General features: G+C 42.6%; 1 protein-coding gene across 1 annotated transcript in view; it reads right to left on the reverse strand.

The window, feature by feature from the left end:
* LOC124258542 overlaps positions 1 to 17,646 on the reverse strand; it is a 92,748-nt gene that overhangs the window by 55,206 nt on the left and 19,896 nt on the right. The window contains exons 6-14 of the mRNA XM_046692614.1: positions 16,755 to 16,775; positions 13,760 to 13,817; positions 13,389 to 13,465; positions 13,029 to 13,061; positions 12,604 to 12,624; positions 11,644 to 11,701; positions 11,443 to 11,486; positions 11,224 to 11,244; positions 10,926 to 10,992 (exon numbers count right to left, since the gene is read on the reverse strand). Coding sequence (XP_046548570.1) covers positions 10,926 to 10,992; positions 11,224 to 11,244; positions 11,443 to 11,486; positions 11,644 to 11,701; positions 12,604 to 12,624; positions 13,029 to 13,061; positions 13,389 to 13,465; positions 13,760 to 13,817; positions 16,755 to 16,775 — 400 coding nt within the window. The remainder of the gene's footprint in view (positions 1 to 10,925; positions 10,993 to 11,223; positions 11,245 to 11,442; positions 11,487 to 11,643; positions 11,702 to 12,603; positions 12,625 to 13,028; positions 13,062 to 13,388; positions 13,466 to 13,759; positions 13,818 to 16,754; positions 16,776 to 17,646) is intronic.

Genomic DNA, 17,646 nt, shown 5'->3' on the forward strand with positions numbered 1-17,646 from the left:
TGACTCAATGTTTCCCAGGAATGTTTTAAGATCCCCAAACGCGGTGCCAGACACGAGACCAAGGACATCACCCAGAGTGTCTTTCAATCCGTTGAAAATATCCCCGAAAAGAAAACGACGGCTGAGCTTGGGGAAGAGCTGAAAACATAAAGAACTGTCATGAATATCCCCAATGCGATGTCGACATCGTAGCTGGAAGCTGCATCTCATGTGTAACTATGTTCACTGCTTCATGTGTAAATATATGAATCAATATATCGTCATTGAGTGGAAGCCTATTAAGGCTTCATTGGAATCCATTATGATAATTACCTTTGCAACAGCGTTGGGGACAATATTCTTGATCAGCGCATCAATGTCAACGTCAAATGTGCCTTTGTCTGAAACAATCAAGAAAACAGAGCTGTCGGGTATGGTCTTAGCCACAATGATGTGAAAAGAGAATCTTCCCATGTTCTCTGTAAAGGATATACATGTATATCTCAGTGAGGTTCTATACTCTCCCCGAAAATGAAACGGATCATGAAAATAGCAATTTCATGTAGCAATGAATTAAAACGTGATTCATTTTACAAAAGGTTTTGCTCTGTTTATGAGTCCTATGGTGTTTATGTTTTGCAACATCACAACAAAACGCGCCATCCGTAAAATACCCGTATTTAACAGCATCATTTTCAATTTCGGCGTGTAGTGTCACAGAATACACAATTCACATGCAATACACGTGACAGTTGGGGATCAGATAGTCTCAATGATGGGTATAAAAAGGTTGTTCGCTGTCTGTCGATTATTCACTGTATTTGGAATATTGTTGACGAACGCAAAATGCCACGTCTAAGTGAAGCCAACCGTCATATCGCCATTGATTTGCTTGAAGCTGGCCAGTCTCAACGTGCAATTGCCCGACGCATGAATGTTCACCAAAGCACCATTTCACGGCTCTGGGAGAGATATCGCCTGCAGAATGCGGTAGCAGATGCCCCTTGTAGTGGGCGACCTCGAGCGACCACTGCGGCGCAGGATCGCTACATCCGGGTACAACGCCTGCGTCATCGAACAGCTACGGCGTCCAGTACCGCTCGACAAATACCCGGATTGAGGAGGCTTTCTGCACAGACCCTCAGGAACAGGTTGAGAGAGAGGCTGGTTTACGTGTCAGAAGACCTTATTTTGGCCCTGTGCTTCGACAACAACATCGTCGACATCGAGTTCAATGGTGCGCCAACGTTCAGGCCTGGAACCTACCGAATTGGCGTAAAATCTGGTTCAGTGATGAATCACGATTTCTATTGGAACGACGCGATGGAAGAATGCGGGTGTACAGACGTCGACGTGAACGTTTCGCCGACGCTTGCGTTCCCCAGGTGGACAGATTCGGCCGGGGAAGTGCTATGAGGTGGGGAGCGATCGCCTGCCGTAGGAGAAGTGATTTGGTGATGATCCAGGGAAACCTGACAGCTCAACGGTACTGTGACGAAATCCTACGACCACACCTCCTTCCAATCATTGATCGCCAGAGGGAGTTGTTTCAACAGGACAAAACCAGGCCCCACACAGCACGTCACACTAGAGACTTCCTCCAGAACCACAACATCAATGTGATCCCCTGGCCATCAAGATCACCGGACTTAAACCCGATCGAACATTTGTGGGATGCCCTGGACAGACGGGTGCGACGCCGTAACCCTCAGCCCCAGACACTTCAGCAACTCGCACAGGCACTCCAGGCAGAGTGGGCTGCGATTGGGCAACACGAGATTCTGATACTTATTCCTTCGATGCCGAGGCGATGACGTGCAGTTCTGGATGCTCACGGTGGTCACACGAGGTATTGACTTCAGCGCCACCACACGTCTCCATGTGACACTCAAACTGACTTTCCTCGAGTTGGTGCCAAAGACGGATAAGTCTGCATTCCCAGTGTGCATTTTCGCTATATTTCATTGACTCATAAAGCCTACAAGATGTTTCAACAAAAATATAAAACTACAGTTGAAATTCCTATATGCGTTTTTATTTTGGAGAGTATATATGTGAATGCAACATACGTTAGTATCGCATTATTTAAACACTAACACATGTTTGAAACATAATCTAGTTCGTAGTTCGTAGTCAAATGCACTGAAGTAAGAGTCTTTGCCTATGCACACACCCATCATTGACTTGACATCGGCCTCCAGGGTAGACAGCACCATCTGGGCGAGGGCTTTCACATCCTGGCCACTGGTCAGACCCTGGGCAGCTGTCTTCAGATTGCTCTCAAGGTTCGTGGCGATCTTAACACGGAAGTATTAGACATTTTGTCACTGAATTCACGAATAAAAACGTTTTGTGACGTCACGTCACATTCTCACATGACTCACGTGTTAATGAAGCTACTGACCTTCTCTGCCCCCTCCACAGACTCCTTCAGCTTGTCCACCACACTCAGCATCTCATCCTTCACAAGGCCCAGAAGTCCCGCCTCCACACTGTCAGCAAACATGCACAACACTTTCACTTTGTCATCGCCAACACTGAGCATTGGTACAAATACTACAGCTGGTTATACTTTAAATACCATCAATAACATCAAATTATGAAATAAACTACGTTTAATGGCACAGAAACTCACACTCCACGTTTTCCAACACTAGAGAGGAGAGCAGGAAGTGCGCTTTCGAGGAGTTTTGGTGCAAGGGCTGGAAAAGAATTCAAAAGTATACGAATATAACCCAATACAACTACAAAGTCCAAGTGACTTTGAAAAATGCAGTCATGGGGTATACGCGGCGAAGAGCGAAGGCAATATTATCATGAAACTCATTGAAAACTCACCATTCTATTCTCCACAAATATCAAACGACTAAAAATGCTTGTTTATGCACGTAATTTATATACTCACTCTCAACTGCTTGAAGAGCTTCTGTAAAAAAAACAATTGAAAGAAATATAGTCATTGGTTCTCATTCCATCAGCTGATGAGATATGTCCCTCACTTAACGGACAGCTATAACGGACCAGCAATATGTATTTGTCAGTCAGAATACGCTGAACATGTATTAAAGAATAGTTGAATCACATTATTTGCGTTACTCTCCCGGAAGCAACGTTTTAATGAAGCACTTGACCATTAACGAGCTTACGTTGGCCAAGAGTCTTCAGGACGTTCTTCAGGTCATCCAGGAAACTTCGTCGCTCTCTAAAATGGGCGAAAATGAACGTGTTGTGACAATGTGTTTCTGTCCATCGGGTGCCTCTATACGGTTAATATTCCTTGTAATAATAACTGCAGCATAGCTTCTGTTACATGTAACCCCTAACAATTTCTTTGACAGATCAACCCTTCGCAACCAATCTGCTAGATCAACCCTTTACAACCAATCTGCTAGATCAACCCTTTACAACCAATCTGCTAGATCAACCCTTAGCAACCAATCTGCTAGATCAACCCTTAACAACCAATCTGCCAGATCAACCCTTAACAACCAATCTGCTAGATCAACCCTTAACAACCAATCTGCTAGATCAACACTTAACAATCAATCTGCTAGATCAACCCTTAACAACCAATCTGCTAGATCAACCCTTAACAACCAATCTGCTAGATCAACACTTAAAATAGAATTTAGACAGTACAAATACGCACACTGGAATAAAGAGCATAGTATTCCTAGAAATTATTGAGAATGTTGTTTCGGAAAATATATAATACATGCATAAATACAATAGAAGTTTCACTTAAATTAATATGTTGATATATGATCCTCTTACAGTCTAAGTGTCTTCCAGTGCTTTGTGAGACCTCCTTGCCCTGCAATACACGACTGAATGCGCCTCGGTAAACTACAGATCAAAGTTTGTAGGAAATCGTGTGACAGACTATCCCACTATTCGACCAATCCCTCCTTCATTTCCTCAATATTTCTAAGTCCTTTTGGGTCTATTCTGTCCTTCATAGTCCCCCTCACATCTTCAATAGGGTTAAGATCTGGGCTGTAGCTGGGCAAGTCTAAAACTTGAATATTATCGTCCGACAACCTCTGTTCTGTGTAGCCCGCAGTGTGTTTTGGGTCGGTATCATGATGGAAAATCCAGTTAATCTTCATACACTGTTCAGGCCGTTGAAAAAGGTGATCATTTAACATATCAACATATCGTTCCTTTGTCCGATTTCCAGTGAAAATATATAACGGCGTCACTCCACGTGATGATATCCCACTCCACATGTGAAATGTCGGGCTATGTTTTGGGCGTTGGCAGAAAAGTTTCATGGTATCTTTTGTCCAAATTTTCACACATTTCAGACAAAGCCAGACAGAACTTTCATCAGAAAAACAACAACATTATCCCAATTTTGATTTTCGTGAGCCATATTTGACCAAGTCGCCGGCAATCTGTAGTACTGAAGTTCCTTGGCCTCCCCTGCCCCAGTCTCGTGCTATCCCAACTCCTGACTGAATGTTCTTCAAAGTTCTGTATACTGTAGACAGAGCAATGTCGTGTCTACCCGCTAACTCATTTGCATGAGTCACACCCCTTTTAAAATCATCTAGAACCACGTTTTTCTCTTCTGCTCACAGGCCTCATGTTTGCATTGTATATCCAACGAGTAGATTACTGGCCTCCCCTCCTCAAGTTTATGCTATATCATTGTATCATTGGTCTCCCCGTGTTTGTATTCTATATCCTATCACATCTATTACCATGTTGTATAAGCGTATCGCTGGCCTCACGTGTGTACTACATATTCATTTCCTCAACATTTTTATACATGTTTTCTTTGTAGTGTCTCATGTATGTATATATATATATATATATATCTATATATATATATACATATATATATATACATATATGCCCCTGATACTCACTATCACTCCCCCTGATACTCACTATCACTCCCCCTGATACTTACTCCGAAACGTCGTGTTATTCACAATAAAGAGGTTGACATCCATAAATCTTTCTTTTCTAACGTTATAATGGGGTCAATGGTTTATGTTCAAGGATTGCAGTACGTTTTGAGGATTGAAGAACTAGAATCTGTAATTTACGAAGAACGTGTAATACTCAATATAGTCACCCTGGATGCTCCCTTTATCGTCACAAATATTTGAAGCGAAAGAAACGTTTGAGCCACATCCATGTTAATGATCAATTGTTACTAAAATTACAGAACTGGGAAAATTAAATGCAATCCTTTCCACGCTTAATACTTACACATCTCGCCTTCCAAGGAGAGCTGTCAGCCCAGCACTGATTAGACTTGGGGCAACCTCTGAAATAGGCAGCATAAGTTGTTCACTGTTCTCGAGGGGGACATTGGCTAATGTACCCTCGATGTTTGTTTATGTTCCCTGAGCCCGAAGGTAGTAGTAACGATAATAGTAGCAGTAGCTTTAACTGCAGTAGAGGTAGCAGTAGCAGTAGCTTTAACTGCAGTACAGGTAGCAGTAGCAGTAGCTTTAACTGCAGTAGAGGTAGCAGTAGCAGTAGCTTTAACTGCAGTAGAGGTAGCAGTAGCAGTAGCTTTAACTGCAGTAGAGGTAGCAGTAGCAGTAGCTTTAACTGCAGTAGAGGTAGCAGTAGCAGTAGCTTTAACTGCAGTAGAGGTAGCAGTAGTAGCAGTAGCTTTAACTGCAGTAGAGGTAGTAGTAGCAGTAGCAGTAGCTGTAGCAGTAGTGGCTTTAACTGCAGTAGAGGTAGTAGTAGCAGTAGCAGTAGCTTTAACTGCAGTAGAGGTAGCAGTAGCAGTAGCTTTAACTGCAGTACAGGTAGCAGTAGCAGTAGCTTTAACTGCAGTAGAGGTAGCAGTAGCAGTAGCTTTAACTGCAGTAGAGGTAGCAGTAGCAGTAGCTTTAACTGCAGTACAGGTAGCAGTAGCAGTAGCTTTAACTGCAGTAGAGGTAGTAGTAGCAGTAGCTTTAACTGCAGTACAGGTAGCAGTAGCAGTAGCTTTAACTGCAGTAGAGGTAGCAGTAGCAGTAGCTTTAACTGCAGTAGAGGTAGCAGTAGCAGTAGCTTTAACTGCAGTAGAGGTAGTAGTAGCAGTAGCTTTAACTGCAGTAGAGGTAGCAGTAGCAGTAGCTCTAACTGCAGTAGAGGTAGCAGTAGCAGTAGCTTTCACTGCAGTAGAGGTAGCAGTAGCAGTAGCAGTAGCTTTAACTGCAGTAGAGGTAGTAGTAGCAGTAGCAGTAGCTTTAACTGCAGTAGAGGTAGTAGTAGCAGTAGCAGTAGCTTTAACTGCAGTAGAGGTAGTAGTAGCAGTAGCTTTAACTGCAGTAGAGGTAGCAGTAGCAGTAGCAGTAGCTTTAACTGCAGTAGAGGTAGCAGTAGCAGTAGCTTTAACTGCAGTAGAGGTAGCAGTAGCAGTAGCTTTAACTGCAGTACAGGTAGTAGTAGTAGTAGCAGTAGCTTTAACTGCAGTACAGGTAGTAGAAGTAGTAGCAGTAGCTTTAACTGCAGTAGAGGTAGTAGTAGCAGTGGCTTTAACTGCAGTAGAGGTAGTAGTAGCTTTAACTGCAGTACCAGTAGCAGTAGCTTTAACTGCAGTAGAGGTAGCAGTATCAGTAGCTTTAACTGCAGTAGCAGTAGCAGCAGCAGTAGCTTTAACTGCAGTAGAGGTAGCAGTAGCAGTAGCAGTGGCTTTAACTGCAGTAGAGGTTAGCAGTAGCAGTGGCTCTAACTGCAGTGGAGGTAGCGGTATCAGTGGCTTTAACTGCAGTAGCAGTAGCAGCAGCAGTAGCTTTAACTGCAGTAGAGGTAGCAGTAGCAGTAGCTTTAACTGCAGTAGAGGTAGCAGTATCAGTAGCTTTAACTGCAGTAGCAGTAGCAGCAGCAGTAGCTTTAACTGCAGTAGAGGTAGCAGTAGCAGTAGCAGTAGCTTTAACTGCAGTAGAGGTAGCAGTAGCAGTAGCTCTAACTGCAGTAGAGGTAGCAGTATCAGTAGCTTTAACTGCAGTAGCAGTAGCAGTAGCAGTAGCTTTAACTGCAGTAGAGGTAGCAGTAGCAGTAGCAGTAGCTTTAACTGCAGTAGAGGTAGCAGTAGCAATAGATTTAACTGCAGTAGAGGTAGCAGTAGCAGTAGCTTTAACTGCAGTAGATGTAGCAGTGGCGGTAGTAGTTGTCGTAGGAGCGGTAGCAGTGGCGGTAGTAGTTGTTGTAGGAGCGGTAGCAGAAGCAGTAGTAGTTGTTGTAGGAGAGGTAGCAGTGGCGGTAGTAGTTGTCGTAGAAGCGGTAGCAGAAGCAGTAGTAGTTGTTGTAGGAGAGGTAGCAGTGGCGGTAGTAGTTGTTGTATGAGCGGTAGCAGTAGCAGTAGTAGTTGTTGTAAGAGCGGTAGCAGTGGCAGTAGTAGTTGTTGTAGGAGCGGTAGCAGGTAGCAGTAGTAGGTGTTGTAGGAGCGGTAGCAGTAGCAGTAGTAGTTGTTGTAGGAGCGGTAGCAGTAGCAGTAGTAGTTGTTGTAAGAGCGGTAGCAGTGGCAGTAGTAGTTGTTGTAGGAGCGGTAGCAGTGGTAGTAGTAGTTGTTGTAGGAGAGGTAGCAGTATCAGTAGCTTTAACTGCAGTAGCAGTAGCAGCAGCAGTAGCTTTAACTGCAGTAGAGGTAGCAGTAGCAGTAGCAGTAGCTTTAACTGCAGTAGAGGTAGCAGTAGCAGTAGCTTTAACTGCAGTAGAGGTAGCAGTAGCAGTAGCTTTAATTGCAGTAGAGGTAGCAGTAGCAGTAGCTTTAACTGCAGTAGAGGTAGCAGTAGCAGTAGCTTTAACTGCAGTAGAGGTAGCAGTGGGTTAACTGCAGTGGGGTAAGTGCTTTAACTGCAGTAGGGTTGGCAGTAGCTTTAACTGCAGTGAAAGGTGGCAGTAGCAGTAGCAGTGGCTTTAACTGCAGTAGGGTAGCAGTAGCAGTGGCTTTAACTGCAGTAGAGGTGTAGCAGTAGCTCTAACTGTGGTAAGTAACAGTAGCTGGCTTTAACTGCAGTGGGGTAGCAGTAGCGGTAGCGAGTAGCTTTAACTGCAGTAGAGGTAGCAGTAGCAGTAGCTCTAACTGCAGGAGAGGTAGCAGTATCAGTAGCTTTAACTGCAGTAGCAGTAGCAGTAGCAGTAGCTTTAACCGCAGTAGAGGTAGCAGTAGCAGTAGCTTTAACTGCAGTAGAGGTAGCAGTAGCAGTAGCTCTAACTGCAGTAGAGGTAGCAGTATCAGTAGCTTTAACTGCAGTAGCAGTATCAGTAACTTTAACTGCGGTAAGGTACAGTGGCAGTAGCGGTGGCTTTAACTGCAGTGGGGTAGCAGCAGCAGTAGCGGTGGCTCTAACTGCAGTGGGGGTAGCGGTAATCAGTGGCTTTAACTGCGGTAGCACTAGCGGTAGCAGTAGCTTTAACTGCGGTAGAGGTGGCAGTAGCAGTAGCGGTAGCTTTAACTGCAGTAGGGGTAGCAGTAGCAATGGGTTAACTGCAGTAGGGTAGCAGTAGCAGTGGCTTTAACTGCAGTAGATGTAACGGTGGCGGTGATGGTTGTCGTAGGGCAGATGGCAGTGGCGGTTGTTTGTAGAGACGGTAGCAGAAGCAGTAGTGGTTGTTGTAGGAGGGTAGCAGTGGCGGTAGTAGTTGTCTTAGAAGCGGTAGCAGAAGCAGTAGTAGTTGTTGTAGGAGAGGTAGCAGTGGCGGTAGTAGTTGTTGTATGAGCGGTAGCAGTAGCAGTAGTAGTTGTTGTAAGAGCGGTAGCAGTGGCAGTAGTAGTTGTTGTAGGAGCGGTAGCAGTAGCAGTAGTAGGTGTTGTAGGAGCGGTAGCAGTGGCGGTAGTAGTTGTTGTAAGAGCGGTAGCAGTGGCAGTAGTAGTTGTTGTAGGAGCGGTAGCAGTAGCAGTAGTAGGTGTTGTAGGAGCGGTAGCAGTAGCAGTAGTAGTTGTTGTAGGAGCGGTAGCAGTAGCAGTAGTAGTTGTTGTAAGAGCGGTAGCAGTGGCAGTAGTAGTTGTTGTAGGAGCGGTAGGAGTAGCAGTAGTAGGTGTTGTAGGAGCGGTAGCAGTAGCAGTAGTAGTTGTTGTAGGAGCGGTAGCAGTGGTAGTAGTAGTTGTTGTAGGAGAGGTAGCAGTAGCAGTAGTAGTTGTTGTAGGAGCGGTAGCAGTGGCGGTAGTAGTTGTTGTAGGAGCGGTAGCAGTGGCAGTAGTAGTTGTTGTAGGAGAGGCGAGTAGCAGTGGCGGTAGTAGTTGTTGTAGGAGCGGTAGCAGTGGCAGTAGTAGTTGTTGTAGGAGCGGTAGCAGTGGCAGTAGTAGTTGTTGTAGGAGCGGTAGCAGTGGCGGTAGTAGTTGTTGTATGAGCGGTAGCAGTGGCAGTAGTAGGTGTTGTAGGAGCGGTAGCAGTGGCGGTAGTAGTAGTTGTAGGAGCGGTAGCAGTAGCAGTAGTAGGTGTTGTAGGAGCGGTAGCAGTAGCAGTAGTAGTTGTTGTAAGAGCGGTAGCAGTGGCAGTAGTAGGTGTTGTAGGAGAGGTAGCAGTAGCAGTAGTAGTTGTTGTAGGAGCGGTAGCAGTGGTAGTAGTAGTTGTTGTAGGAGAGGTAGCAGTAGCAGTAGTAGTTGTTGTAGGAGCGGTAGCAGTGGTAGTAGTAGTTGTTGTAGGAGAGGTAGCAGTAGCAGTAGTAGTTGTTGTAGGAGCGGTAGCAGTGGCGGTAGTAGTTGTTGTAGGAGCGGTAGCAGTGGCAGTAGTAGTTGTTGTAGGAGCGGTAACAGTGGCAGTAGTAGTAGTTGTAGGAGCGGTAGCAGTGGCGGTAGTAGTTGTTGTATGAGCGGTAGCAGTGGCAGTAGTAGGTGTTGTATGAGCGGTAGCAGTGGCGGTAGTAGTAGCTGTAGGAGCGGTAGCAGTGGCAGTAAATAAGTGTTGTCTCAATGTCAGGTATGGTTGGGATATGGCAGGTGATCCAGTGAAGAGAGTTGTGTATTTGAGATCTGAACAGAGGAAAGGGAAACAGTGTTTCCTCTGTGAACAGTATTTGTTGTGGCAATATTACGTATGTAACTCACTTTCAGCAACCGGGAGAATCTCTGAAACAAACGTTTTTGGTATCTTTAAACAAATAACTTCTATTCCACATTTGTTCTATTAAAGCAATGTCTGACAGTTAGAGACTTTTCATTATACATTTATCTATTTTTTAATTGAATAACTTGTATTATGGCTTATATTTCACGCAGACGCATATTTATCGGTTTAGTAAAGATTTCTTCGTATTTCTAGTAGGTGGAACACGTATTTTATGGGTTTTTTCGTAGCTGAGAAGCACATTCTCACACTTATAGAAATGTAAATATACTTACGTTTTCCAATCTCTTCGACAACGGGTAGAGCGGCTAGAGAAAAGTTATTGTATATTTTTCTCATTTGTATTGGTAAGGTTCAATATCAATCAATCATAAAACAGACTAAATTATATTTTATGCATGTATGTACAGTACAAGGTTATTGTGTGTATTGACATCTGCAATGGTGGGTCCATGTGGCTCCGGGCATACAGCATGAAACATATTCTTGGTGAAACTGCTGGAAATTTTCTATCAAGCATGTCACCAACGTACTCATTCAAATAAGGAAACAAACTGTGTAAGTGTAGGTCTACTTTGAATACGTTCTGTAAAACAGGAAGCGACAATGGCGTTACTCTGAGTAGACAACATCTAACCTTTGGCGGCAGTGGCGATGGCATTCCCGATATTTTCCAGGCCTTTCTTTATATCATCAAAGATATTTCTCCTCTCCCTGTGAGAGACAAATATTAAATGGTTGGCAGTTAAATGTCTACAAACTGCAAATGGTAACGAAAAGATTGGTATCCAGATTTATAAAATAATGCAAGAATAAAAGCAAATATCTTCTTTCGTAATCATTAGATATTCCGGCAAAAGTATCAGTTAATTTTCCGATCCCGAATTTATGATCAACACATATCTCAGCTATATCACTCACATTTCACGTTTACCAATACCAGATAGAAGAGCGGGCAAAGCACTCTCAATCACTTTGGGCGCTACAACTGGAAATAAATACAAGAGCTTATAAACCACACAAAATATTGTGATATTGTCATATGTAACATATACTCTTGAGATTTGATCTTACTTTGGTACTGAACTGTGCATTAAAGGACACTGGGAAGCGATACAACAATTCCAATTCTTCTTAAATAAAATGTGCAATTCTTTATAATTTCTATCCTGAGTAGCTTCACCTTATCCACAACAGCAAATATATCCAGTATACTCACCCTCAACCTCCTTCAGAATACCTGTAAAATGAAACAGATCAGGAAATATGAAGAAGAAGCTAAATCAGCAATGCCTACCTAAAAGAAAATGTCTTGTACTGAGAAATGCTGTGCAACACGCTTTTATGTCATTTCTGGTTGACTGGATTTACCCGAGTAATGCTGAAAACTGCTGAATGGTAGAAGCATACACGGAAGTAAAAATATAAAGGTTCTTACCTTCGGCGATTTTCTTTAGATCATCGAGGAAGCTTCTGCGATCGCTAGATTTTGGAATTGGAAACGTGTAGGTAGTATTTACCCTAGTGTGAATGCTTCCTCACCAAACGAAAGAAACGTTGAAGACACATCCATGTCAATGATGAAAATTACAGAACTAGGCAAAGTGTAACGTACATCCATTCCACGGTTAATACTTACATATCTCGTCTTCCAATGAGAGCAGTCAGCCCTACACTGATTAGGCTTGGGGCAACCTCTGAAAGTAGGTATAATTATACATAGATGTAATTATTATTATTATTATTAGTAGTAGTAGTAGTAATGAGGTAGTTGAGTACGTAGTGGTAGTGGTAGTAGTAGTGGTGGTAGTAGTAGTAGTAGTAGTAGTTGTAGTAGTAGTAATGAGGTAGTTGTGTACGTAGTGGTAGTGGCAGTGGTAGTGGTAGTGGTAGTGGTAGTAGAAGTAGTAATGAGGTAATAGTAAAATGTAGTGGTAGTTGGTGGTAGTGGTAGTGGTAGTGGTAGTAGTAATGAGGTAGTTGTGTAGGTAGTGGTAGTAGTAGTAGTAATGAGGTAGTTGACTACGTAGTGGTATTGGTAGTGGTAGTAATAGTTGTAGTAGTAGTAGTAATGAGGTAGTTGTAGTTGTGTAGTGTGGTAGTGGTAGTAGTAGTAGTAGTAATGAGGTAGCTTGAGCACAGAGTGCAGTGGTAGTGGTAGTAGTAGTAATAGTTGTACGTAGTGGTAGTGGTAGTAGTAATGAGGTAGTTGTGTACGTAGTGGTAGTGGTAGTGGTAGTAGTTTTAGTGACAGATCTGGTTATGGATGCTGCAGGTCAACACATGTTTCGAGTGTGTAAAAGGGGGGAATATGACGTTGTCTGTTTGCTGTATGTAGGGAAAAGTATCGCAACCCCAATGAAATTTCAATCACCTTATATAGATTTATTTTCATATTATAATTGTGTCAGTGTGCAAGATTATTGTGACCTTACAGGGTATGCATCATACGTAGATTGGGACACGCGGGTGCTACGATCATAGACGGGCATCACCTGTGTGTTTAATGTGTGAAGAAATAAGAATGTGATAGAGTATTTGTGAAGAAAGGCATACAGAATTATCACCACACATAAGTTTCCGTATGTAGAAAACTCACTTTCAGCAACTGGTAGCACCTCTGAAACAAAAGTGTGTAAGTTATATTTAATTTAATTCACTATGAAAATAGAACTGATATTCTAAATTTGTTGAATAAAACAATGCCCACCAGTAAGAGAAATTTGATATTACATTCTCTTTTTTTCAATATATGTATAAAAATAATTTTACATTTGACGCACACACATTTGGTCGGTTTAGCAAAGCCTTCACATTTAGAGTAGGTGCAATATGATCATACATATAGAGTAGGTGGAATATGATCACATATAGAGTAGGTTGAGTATGATCACTGATAGAGTAGGTGGAACATGATCACATTTAGAGCAGATAGAACATGTATTTAATGTCGAATGTTGTAGGTAGGTGCATTTCTGCAGCAGAGAAGTATTCTCCCATTCATAGAAATGTAAATATACTTACGTTTTCCAATCTCCTCCACAACGGGTAGAGCGGCTAGAGAATGTAATATACATGTTTCTAATTTCTATGGCAATGTATGATATGAATCAATCATAAAACAGACTAAATTATATTTTATGCATGTATGTACAGTACCAGGTTATTGTGTGTATTGACACCTGCATTGGTGGGTCCATCTGGCTCCGGGCACACAGCATGAAACATATTCTTGGTGAAACTGCTGAAAATTTTCTATCAAGCATATCACCAACGTACTCATTCAAATAAGGAAAACAAACTGTGTAAGTGTAGGTATACTTTAAATACGTTCTGTAAAACAGGAAGCGACAATGACGTTACTCTGAGTAGACAACATCTAACCTTTGGCGGCAGTGGCGATGGCATTCCCGATATTTTCCAGACCTTTCTTTATATCATCAAAGATATTCCTCCTCTCCCTGTGAGAGGAAAAACAAAACCTGTACGCTTGGAAGTTGATTCTCTACATTGTGTCATGTAAATGTGCTTTTCAATGATCAGTAACAGCTTGTATCAGTAACAGATCAATATTGTTAATCACTTTCTGAAAATAGAGTAAGGTGCAGAATGTTGACAGTTTATCTCAAGTTGTGAAACATAAATGAATACCGGATGTAACCATGTATTCTCCACCTTACTTAGAGCTTACGTAATGTAGCAATGTAGAGCGTGTATTACTGCTGACAGCAGGTTGTTGACACTCGTTCACTTACAGATCCCTTCTTCCAACAGCTGCCGTGAGAGCCGTGCTGATGAGTGTCGGTGCCAGCTCTGGAACAATGTCAGCGCCATTATTACACAGCGTCATACATATAGAAACAAGTATACATATAGAACAAGTATACATATAGAAACAAGTATTAATGCCAAGACAACACAGTACAAAACAAAATGAAAACACGTAAACAAATACACGATAACATCTTCATGTAGCACAAACTACACTGACTGAGTGTTAACACATAAACCAAACTGACCGAGTGTTAATACGTACACCACACTGGTTGAATATCCACGCCACTACAGCATAAAGCACTTTTACTGACTATGACAGACACCACTGCATGAAGCACGCTGACATACCGGGTATGCTAGTCTAACGTACGTCTCCGAGTGAGGTCAGAGTGGGCTCACAGGGGGTAGGTTAACTTACATACTGCATATTTAGTAATTAGCTTCAGTATATTACCTATAACCTCCACTAAGACATAGCAAGTCTCATATGGAACTTGAATTGATCACTTCTAAAATCCAATAGACTATGCTCCTTTCTATATATACTGAACCGCAAAAGAAACGTCACACCGATAGAGGTTTCTTAAAGCACACACTATAATTCACTCTAATTAATTATCAAAACAAAGGCTTGAGTTCAAACTTGACAATTATGTCGACCACATTTTTGGAAATCACATTTAGAGTTTACACAAACAAAATCGCCAAAATTGGTACCATTAAGATACCCCAAAGTCAGTATTGTGTGTGGCATAGATGAAAGCGTTGCATAGTCTGTACATGGAATGAATTAGCTGGAAGATGTGATTTCCGTGACATCCAAAATATGGTACGTGGGGTGTTATGACGTGGTTAATATAGCCAGCAGCTGTCACGTCATTTCTTCATCCTGGACCGATATTCTGGAACACCACGGGGCCAACTCTCTGGTTCAGACCGATTGCACCCCACACCATGATGCTTTGACCACCCCACGAGTCTCTTTCAACAATGCACTCAATGGAAAACAGTTCCCCACGCCTTCGCTAAACTCTCACTCTGCAATCGGCTGTCGAAACACAATATCGGCTTTCATCAGAAAAAATGCACAGTTCTCTATTGTCGATAACGCCAATTTCGATGCCGGGTTGCCCACTGCCGTCGGTTTTGGCGGTGACGAGCGGTGAGGACAGGAACACGATATGGTCTGTGACAACAGGTTTACTCCGCGCAAACGTTGACGCACTGTATCGGCACTAATGTGAGTCCCAATGGTACGGCGTGCTGTTTCCATCGCTCTGGGCAAACGATCTTACAGTTGGTTGCGCACAATCTGTCGGTCTTGACGTTGTGATGTTACTGAAAGTCGCCCACTGAGTGGACGTTTTTGGATGCTGTTAGTGGCCTGATATCGCCCCTGCAGTCGGTACATTGTCTTAACATAAACAATAAAATGACTGGCCAACTTGAAATCAAATCAAATCAATCAAATTAGACATTTGTATAGCGCTACATATCCAGAGTCCTGCTCATGTGCGCTTAGTCGAATGCTCGTTTGAAGAGGATGGTTTTGAGACAAGATCGGAAACTGTTGATATTTTCTGATTTTCTGACAATTTCGGGTAATCCATTCCAGAGTACAGCACCCGCTCTGCTAAATGTTCTATCCCCGTATGTTGTGGTTCGGACAGATGGAACATCTAAGCATTGCTGACTAGCTGATCTGAGTGACCTTCCAGGCTTGTGAAGGTTAACTAGTTCCTGGAGATAGAATGGAGCAAGCCCATTAATTCTTATAAACAAACACAAGAAGTTTGAATACAACTCTATCTTTTACAGGGAGCCAGTGTAAGTCCTTCAGGACTGGTGTTATGTGCACATACATATGTGTGCGTGTTATGAGCCTGGCAGCTGTGTCTTGAACTGCTCCATGTACTGCTGCTGTATTCCATAGAGTAGACTGTTGCAGTATTCTAGGCCTGATGTCACAAATGCATGGGTTAGGCATTTTACTGATGGTGTGTCCATGTACCTGCTAATCTGTCTGATTACCACCTTATTACCTTAGGTGGTAATAAGCAGATTTACAGATGTTACTGGCGTGATTTTCCGTGCTTAATGTTGAGTCAAAGATGACACCTAGATTTCGAGCATGGCTTTTAGATTGAACAAACGTGTCTCCAATTTGAACTCCAGGGACCTTGAATTTTGTTTTTGTCTGTTTGGAGCTGATGATGAGAATCTCAGTTTTGTCATCGCTCAATTTCAGAAAATTACTGTTCAGCCAACACTCGTCCCGTGGCTTGGTTCCTCTAATCTCTGCGGGCAGTGGGGTAGCCTAGTGGTTAAAGCGTTGGCTCGTCACGCCGAAGACCCGGGTTCGAATCCCCACATGGGTACAATGTGTGAAGCCCATTTCTGGTGTACCCCGCCGTGATGTTGCTGGAATATTGCTAAAAGCGGCGTAAAACCAAATTCAGTCAGTCAGTCAGTCTCTCGTAAATCGTGGCATGGCGTTTGTGTCAACACAAAAATGATTTCAGGCGAGTGTTGGACTCGCTTTCATTGGGATGGTTGTCACGATATACACGTGCATTTTCTTTTTCACGAATGTCATACAGAACAATGTCTGCCTTTTTAGGTGCGTGTGGTCGATATGCTTTTTCATTAGAATACACACTGATGTTGGTATCAACTGTCAAACATGTTCACAGAACGATACAATCATAATACAAACACCTTGTAATTTTACAGTTAGTTTTGAAAGGTTACGTTTCTTTTGCGGTTCATTGTTAAGAGGCAGTGTTATTCATTATGGAACAATGTTCCAATTGTAATACATTGCACCTTTGGACAATCAGTGTGGGAACGTGGCAGAAATTGCAATAACTCATTAACCTCCACTGGAATCCACCCACAGACCACCATCAACCATTAGTAGCATGTATAATGGTTTGTTTTCGTTTACTGTGAAGATGATTTTTATGTACTTACTTTCCAAAGTGGGCAGCAAATCTATAATAAAACAAATGCAATACTGTTAGAATCTTTTTAATGCACAGGAAATCACCATTTTCAGACTCTCTTTCAGATTCTTGTTGTTAATATTATAATGCATTTGTGTGTCCAGAGGTTCAGACTCTTGATGTCAATACCATCAATGTGTTGTGTCCAGAGGTTCAGACTCTTGATGTCAATACCATAATGTGTCTGTGTGCCCAGAGGTTCAGACTCTTGATGTCAATACCATAATGTGTCTTGTGTGCCCAGAAGGTTCAGACTGATGTCTACCATAATGTGTCTGTCCAGAGGTTCAGACTCTTGATGAATACTCTTGTCTGTGTGCCCACGACTCATGTCAATACCATAATGTGTCTGTGTGCCCAGAGGTTCAGACTCTTGATGTCAATACCATAATGTGTCTGTGTGCCCCAGAGGTTCAGACTCTTGTGTTAATACCATAATCCCAGAGGTTCAGACTCTTGATGTCAATACCATAATGTGTCTGTGTGTCCAGAGGTTCAGACTCTTGATGTCAATACCATAATGTGTCTGTGTGTCCAGAGGTTCAGACTCTTGTTGTTAAAGATATAATGTATCTGTGTGTCCAAATGTGGACATTGTCATCAGCTGTAAGCTTGAAACCGAAACATTGACGCTGTGAAAAGAGACTGACCGTTAACTGGAAAGTTAATAAATATCAAACATTAGCTGTTTAACCTCCGAACACAGCACCCCCTTTACACCATCCAATATGTCATGGTAGGTATAGTCTGACCAGAAATTATTGAGAATTTTAGGAATATGTTTAATTGGATTTCTAGTATAAACAACCTTGACCAGCTATCAAGTGCTTGGTTTCATTCAAGAGAGAGAACTCCGTTAA

Source organism: Haliotis rubra, unplaced genomic scaffold, assembly GCF_003918875.1.
Source record: "Haliotis rubra isolate DU_JTF1 unplaced genomic scaffold, ASM391887v1 Scf1174, whole genome shotgun sequence".
NCBI lineage: Eukaryota > Metazoa > Mollusca > Gastropoda > Lepetellida > Haliotidae > Haliotis > Haliotis rubra.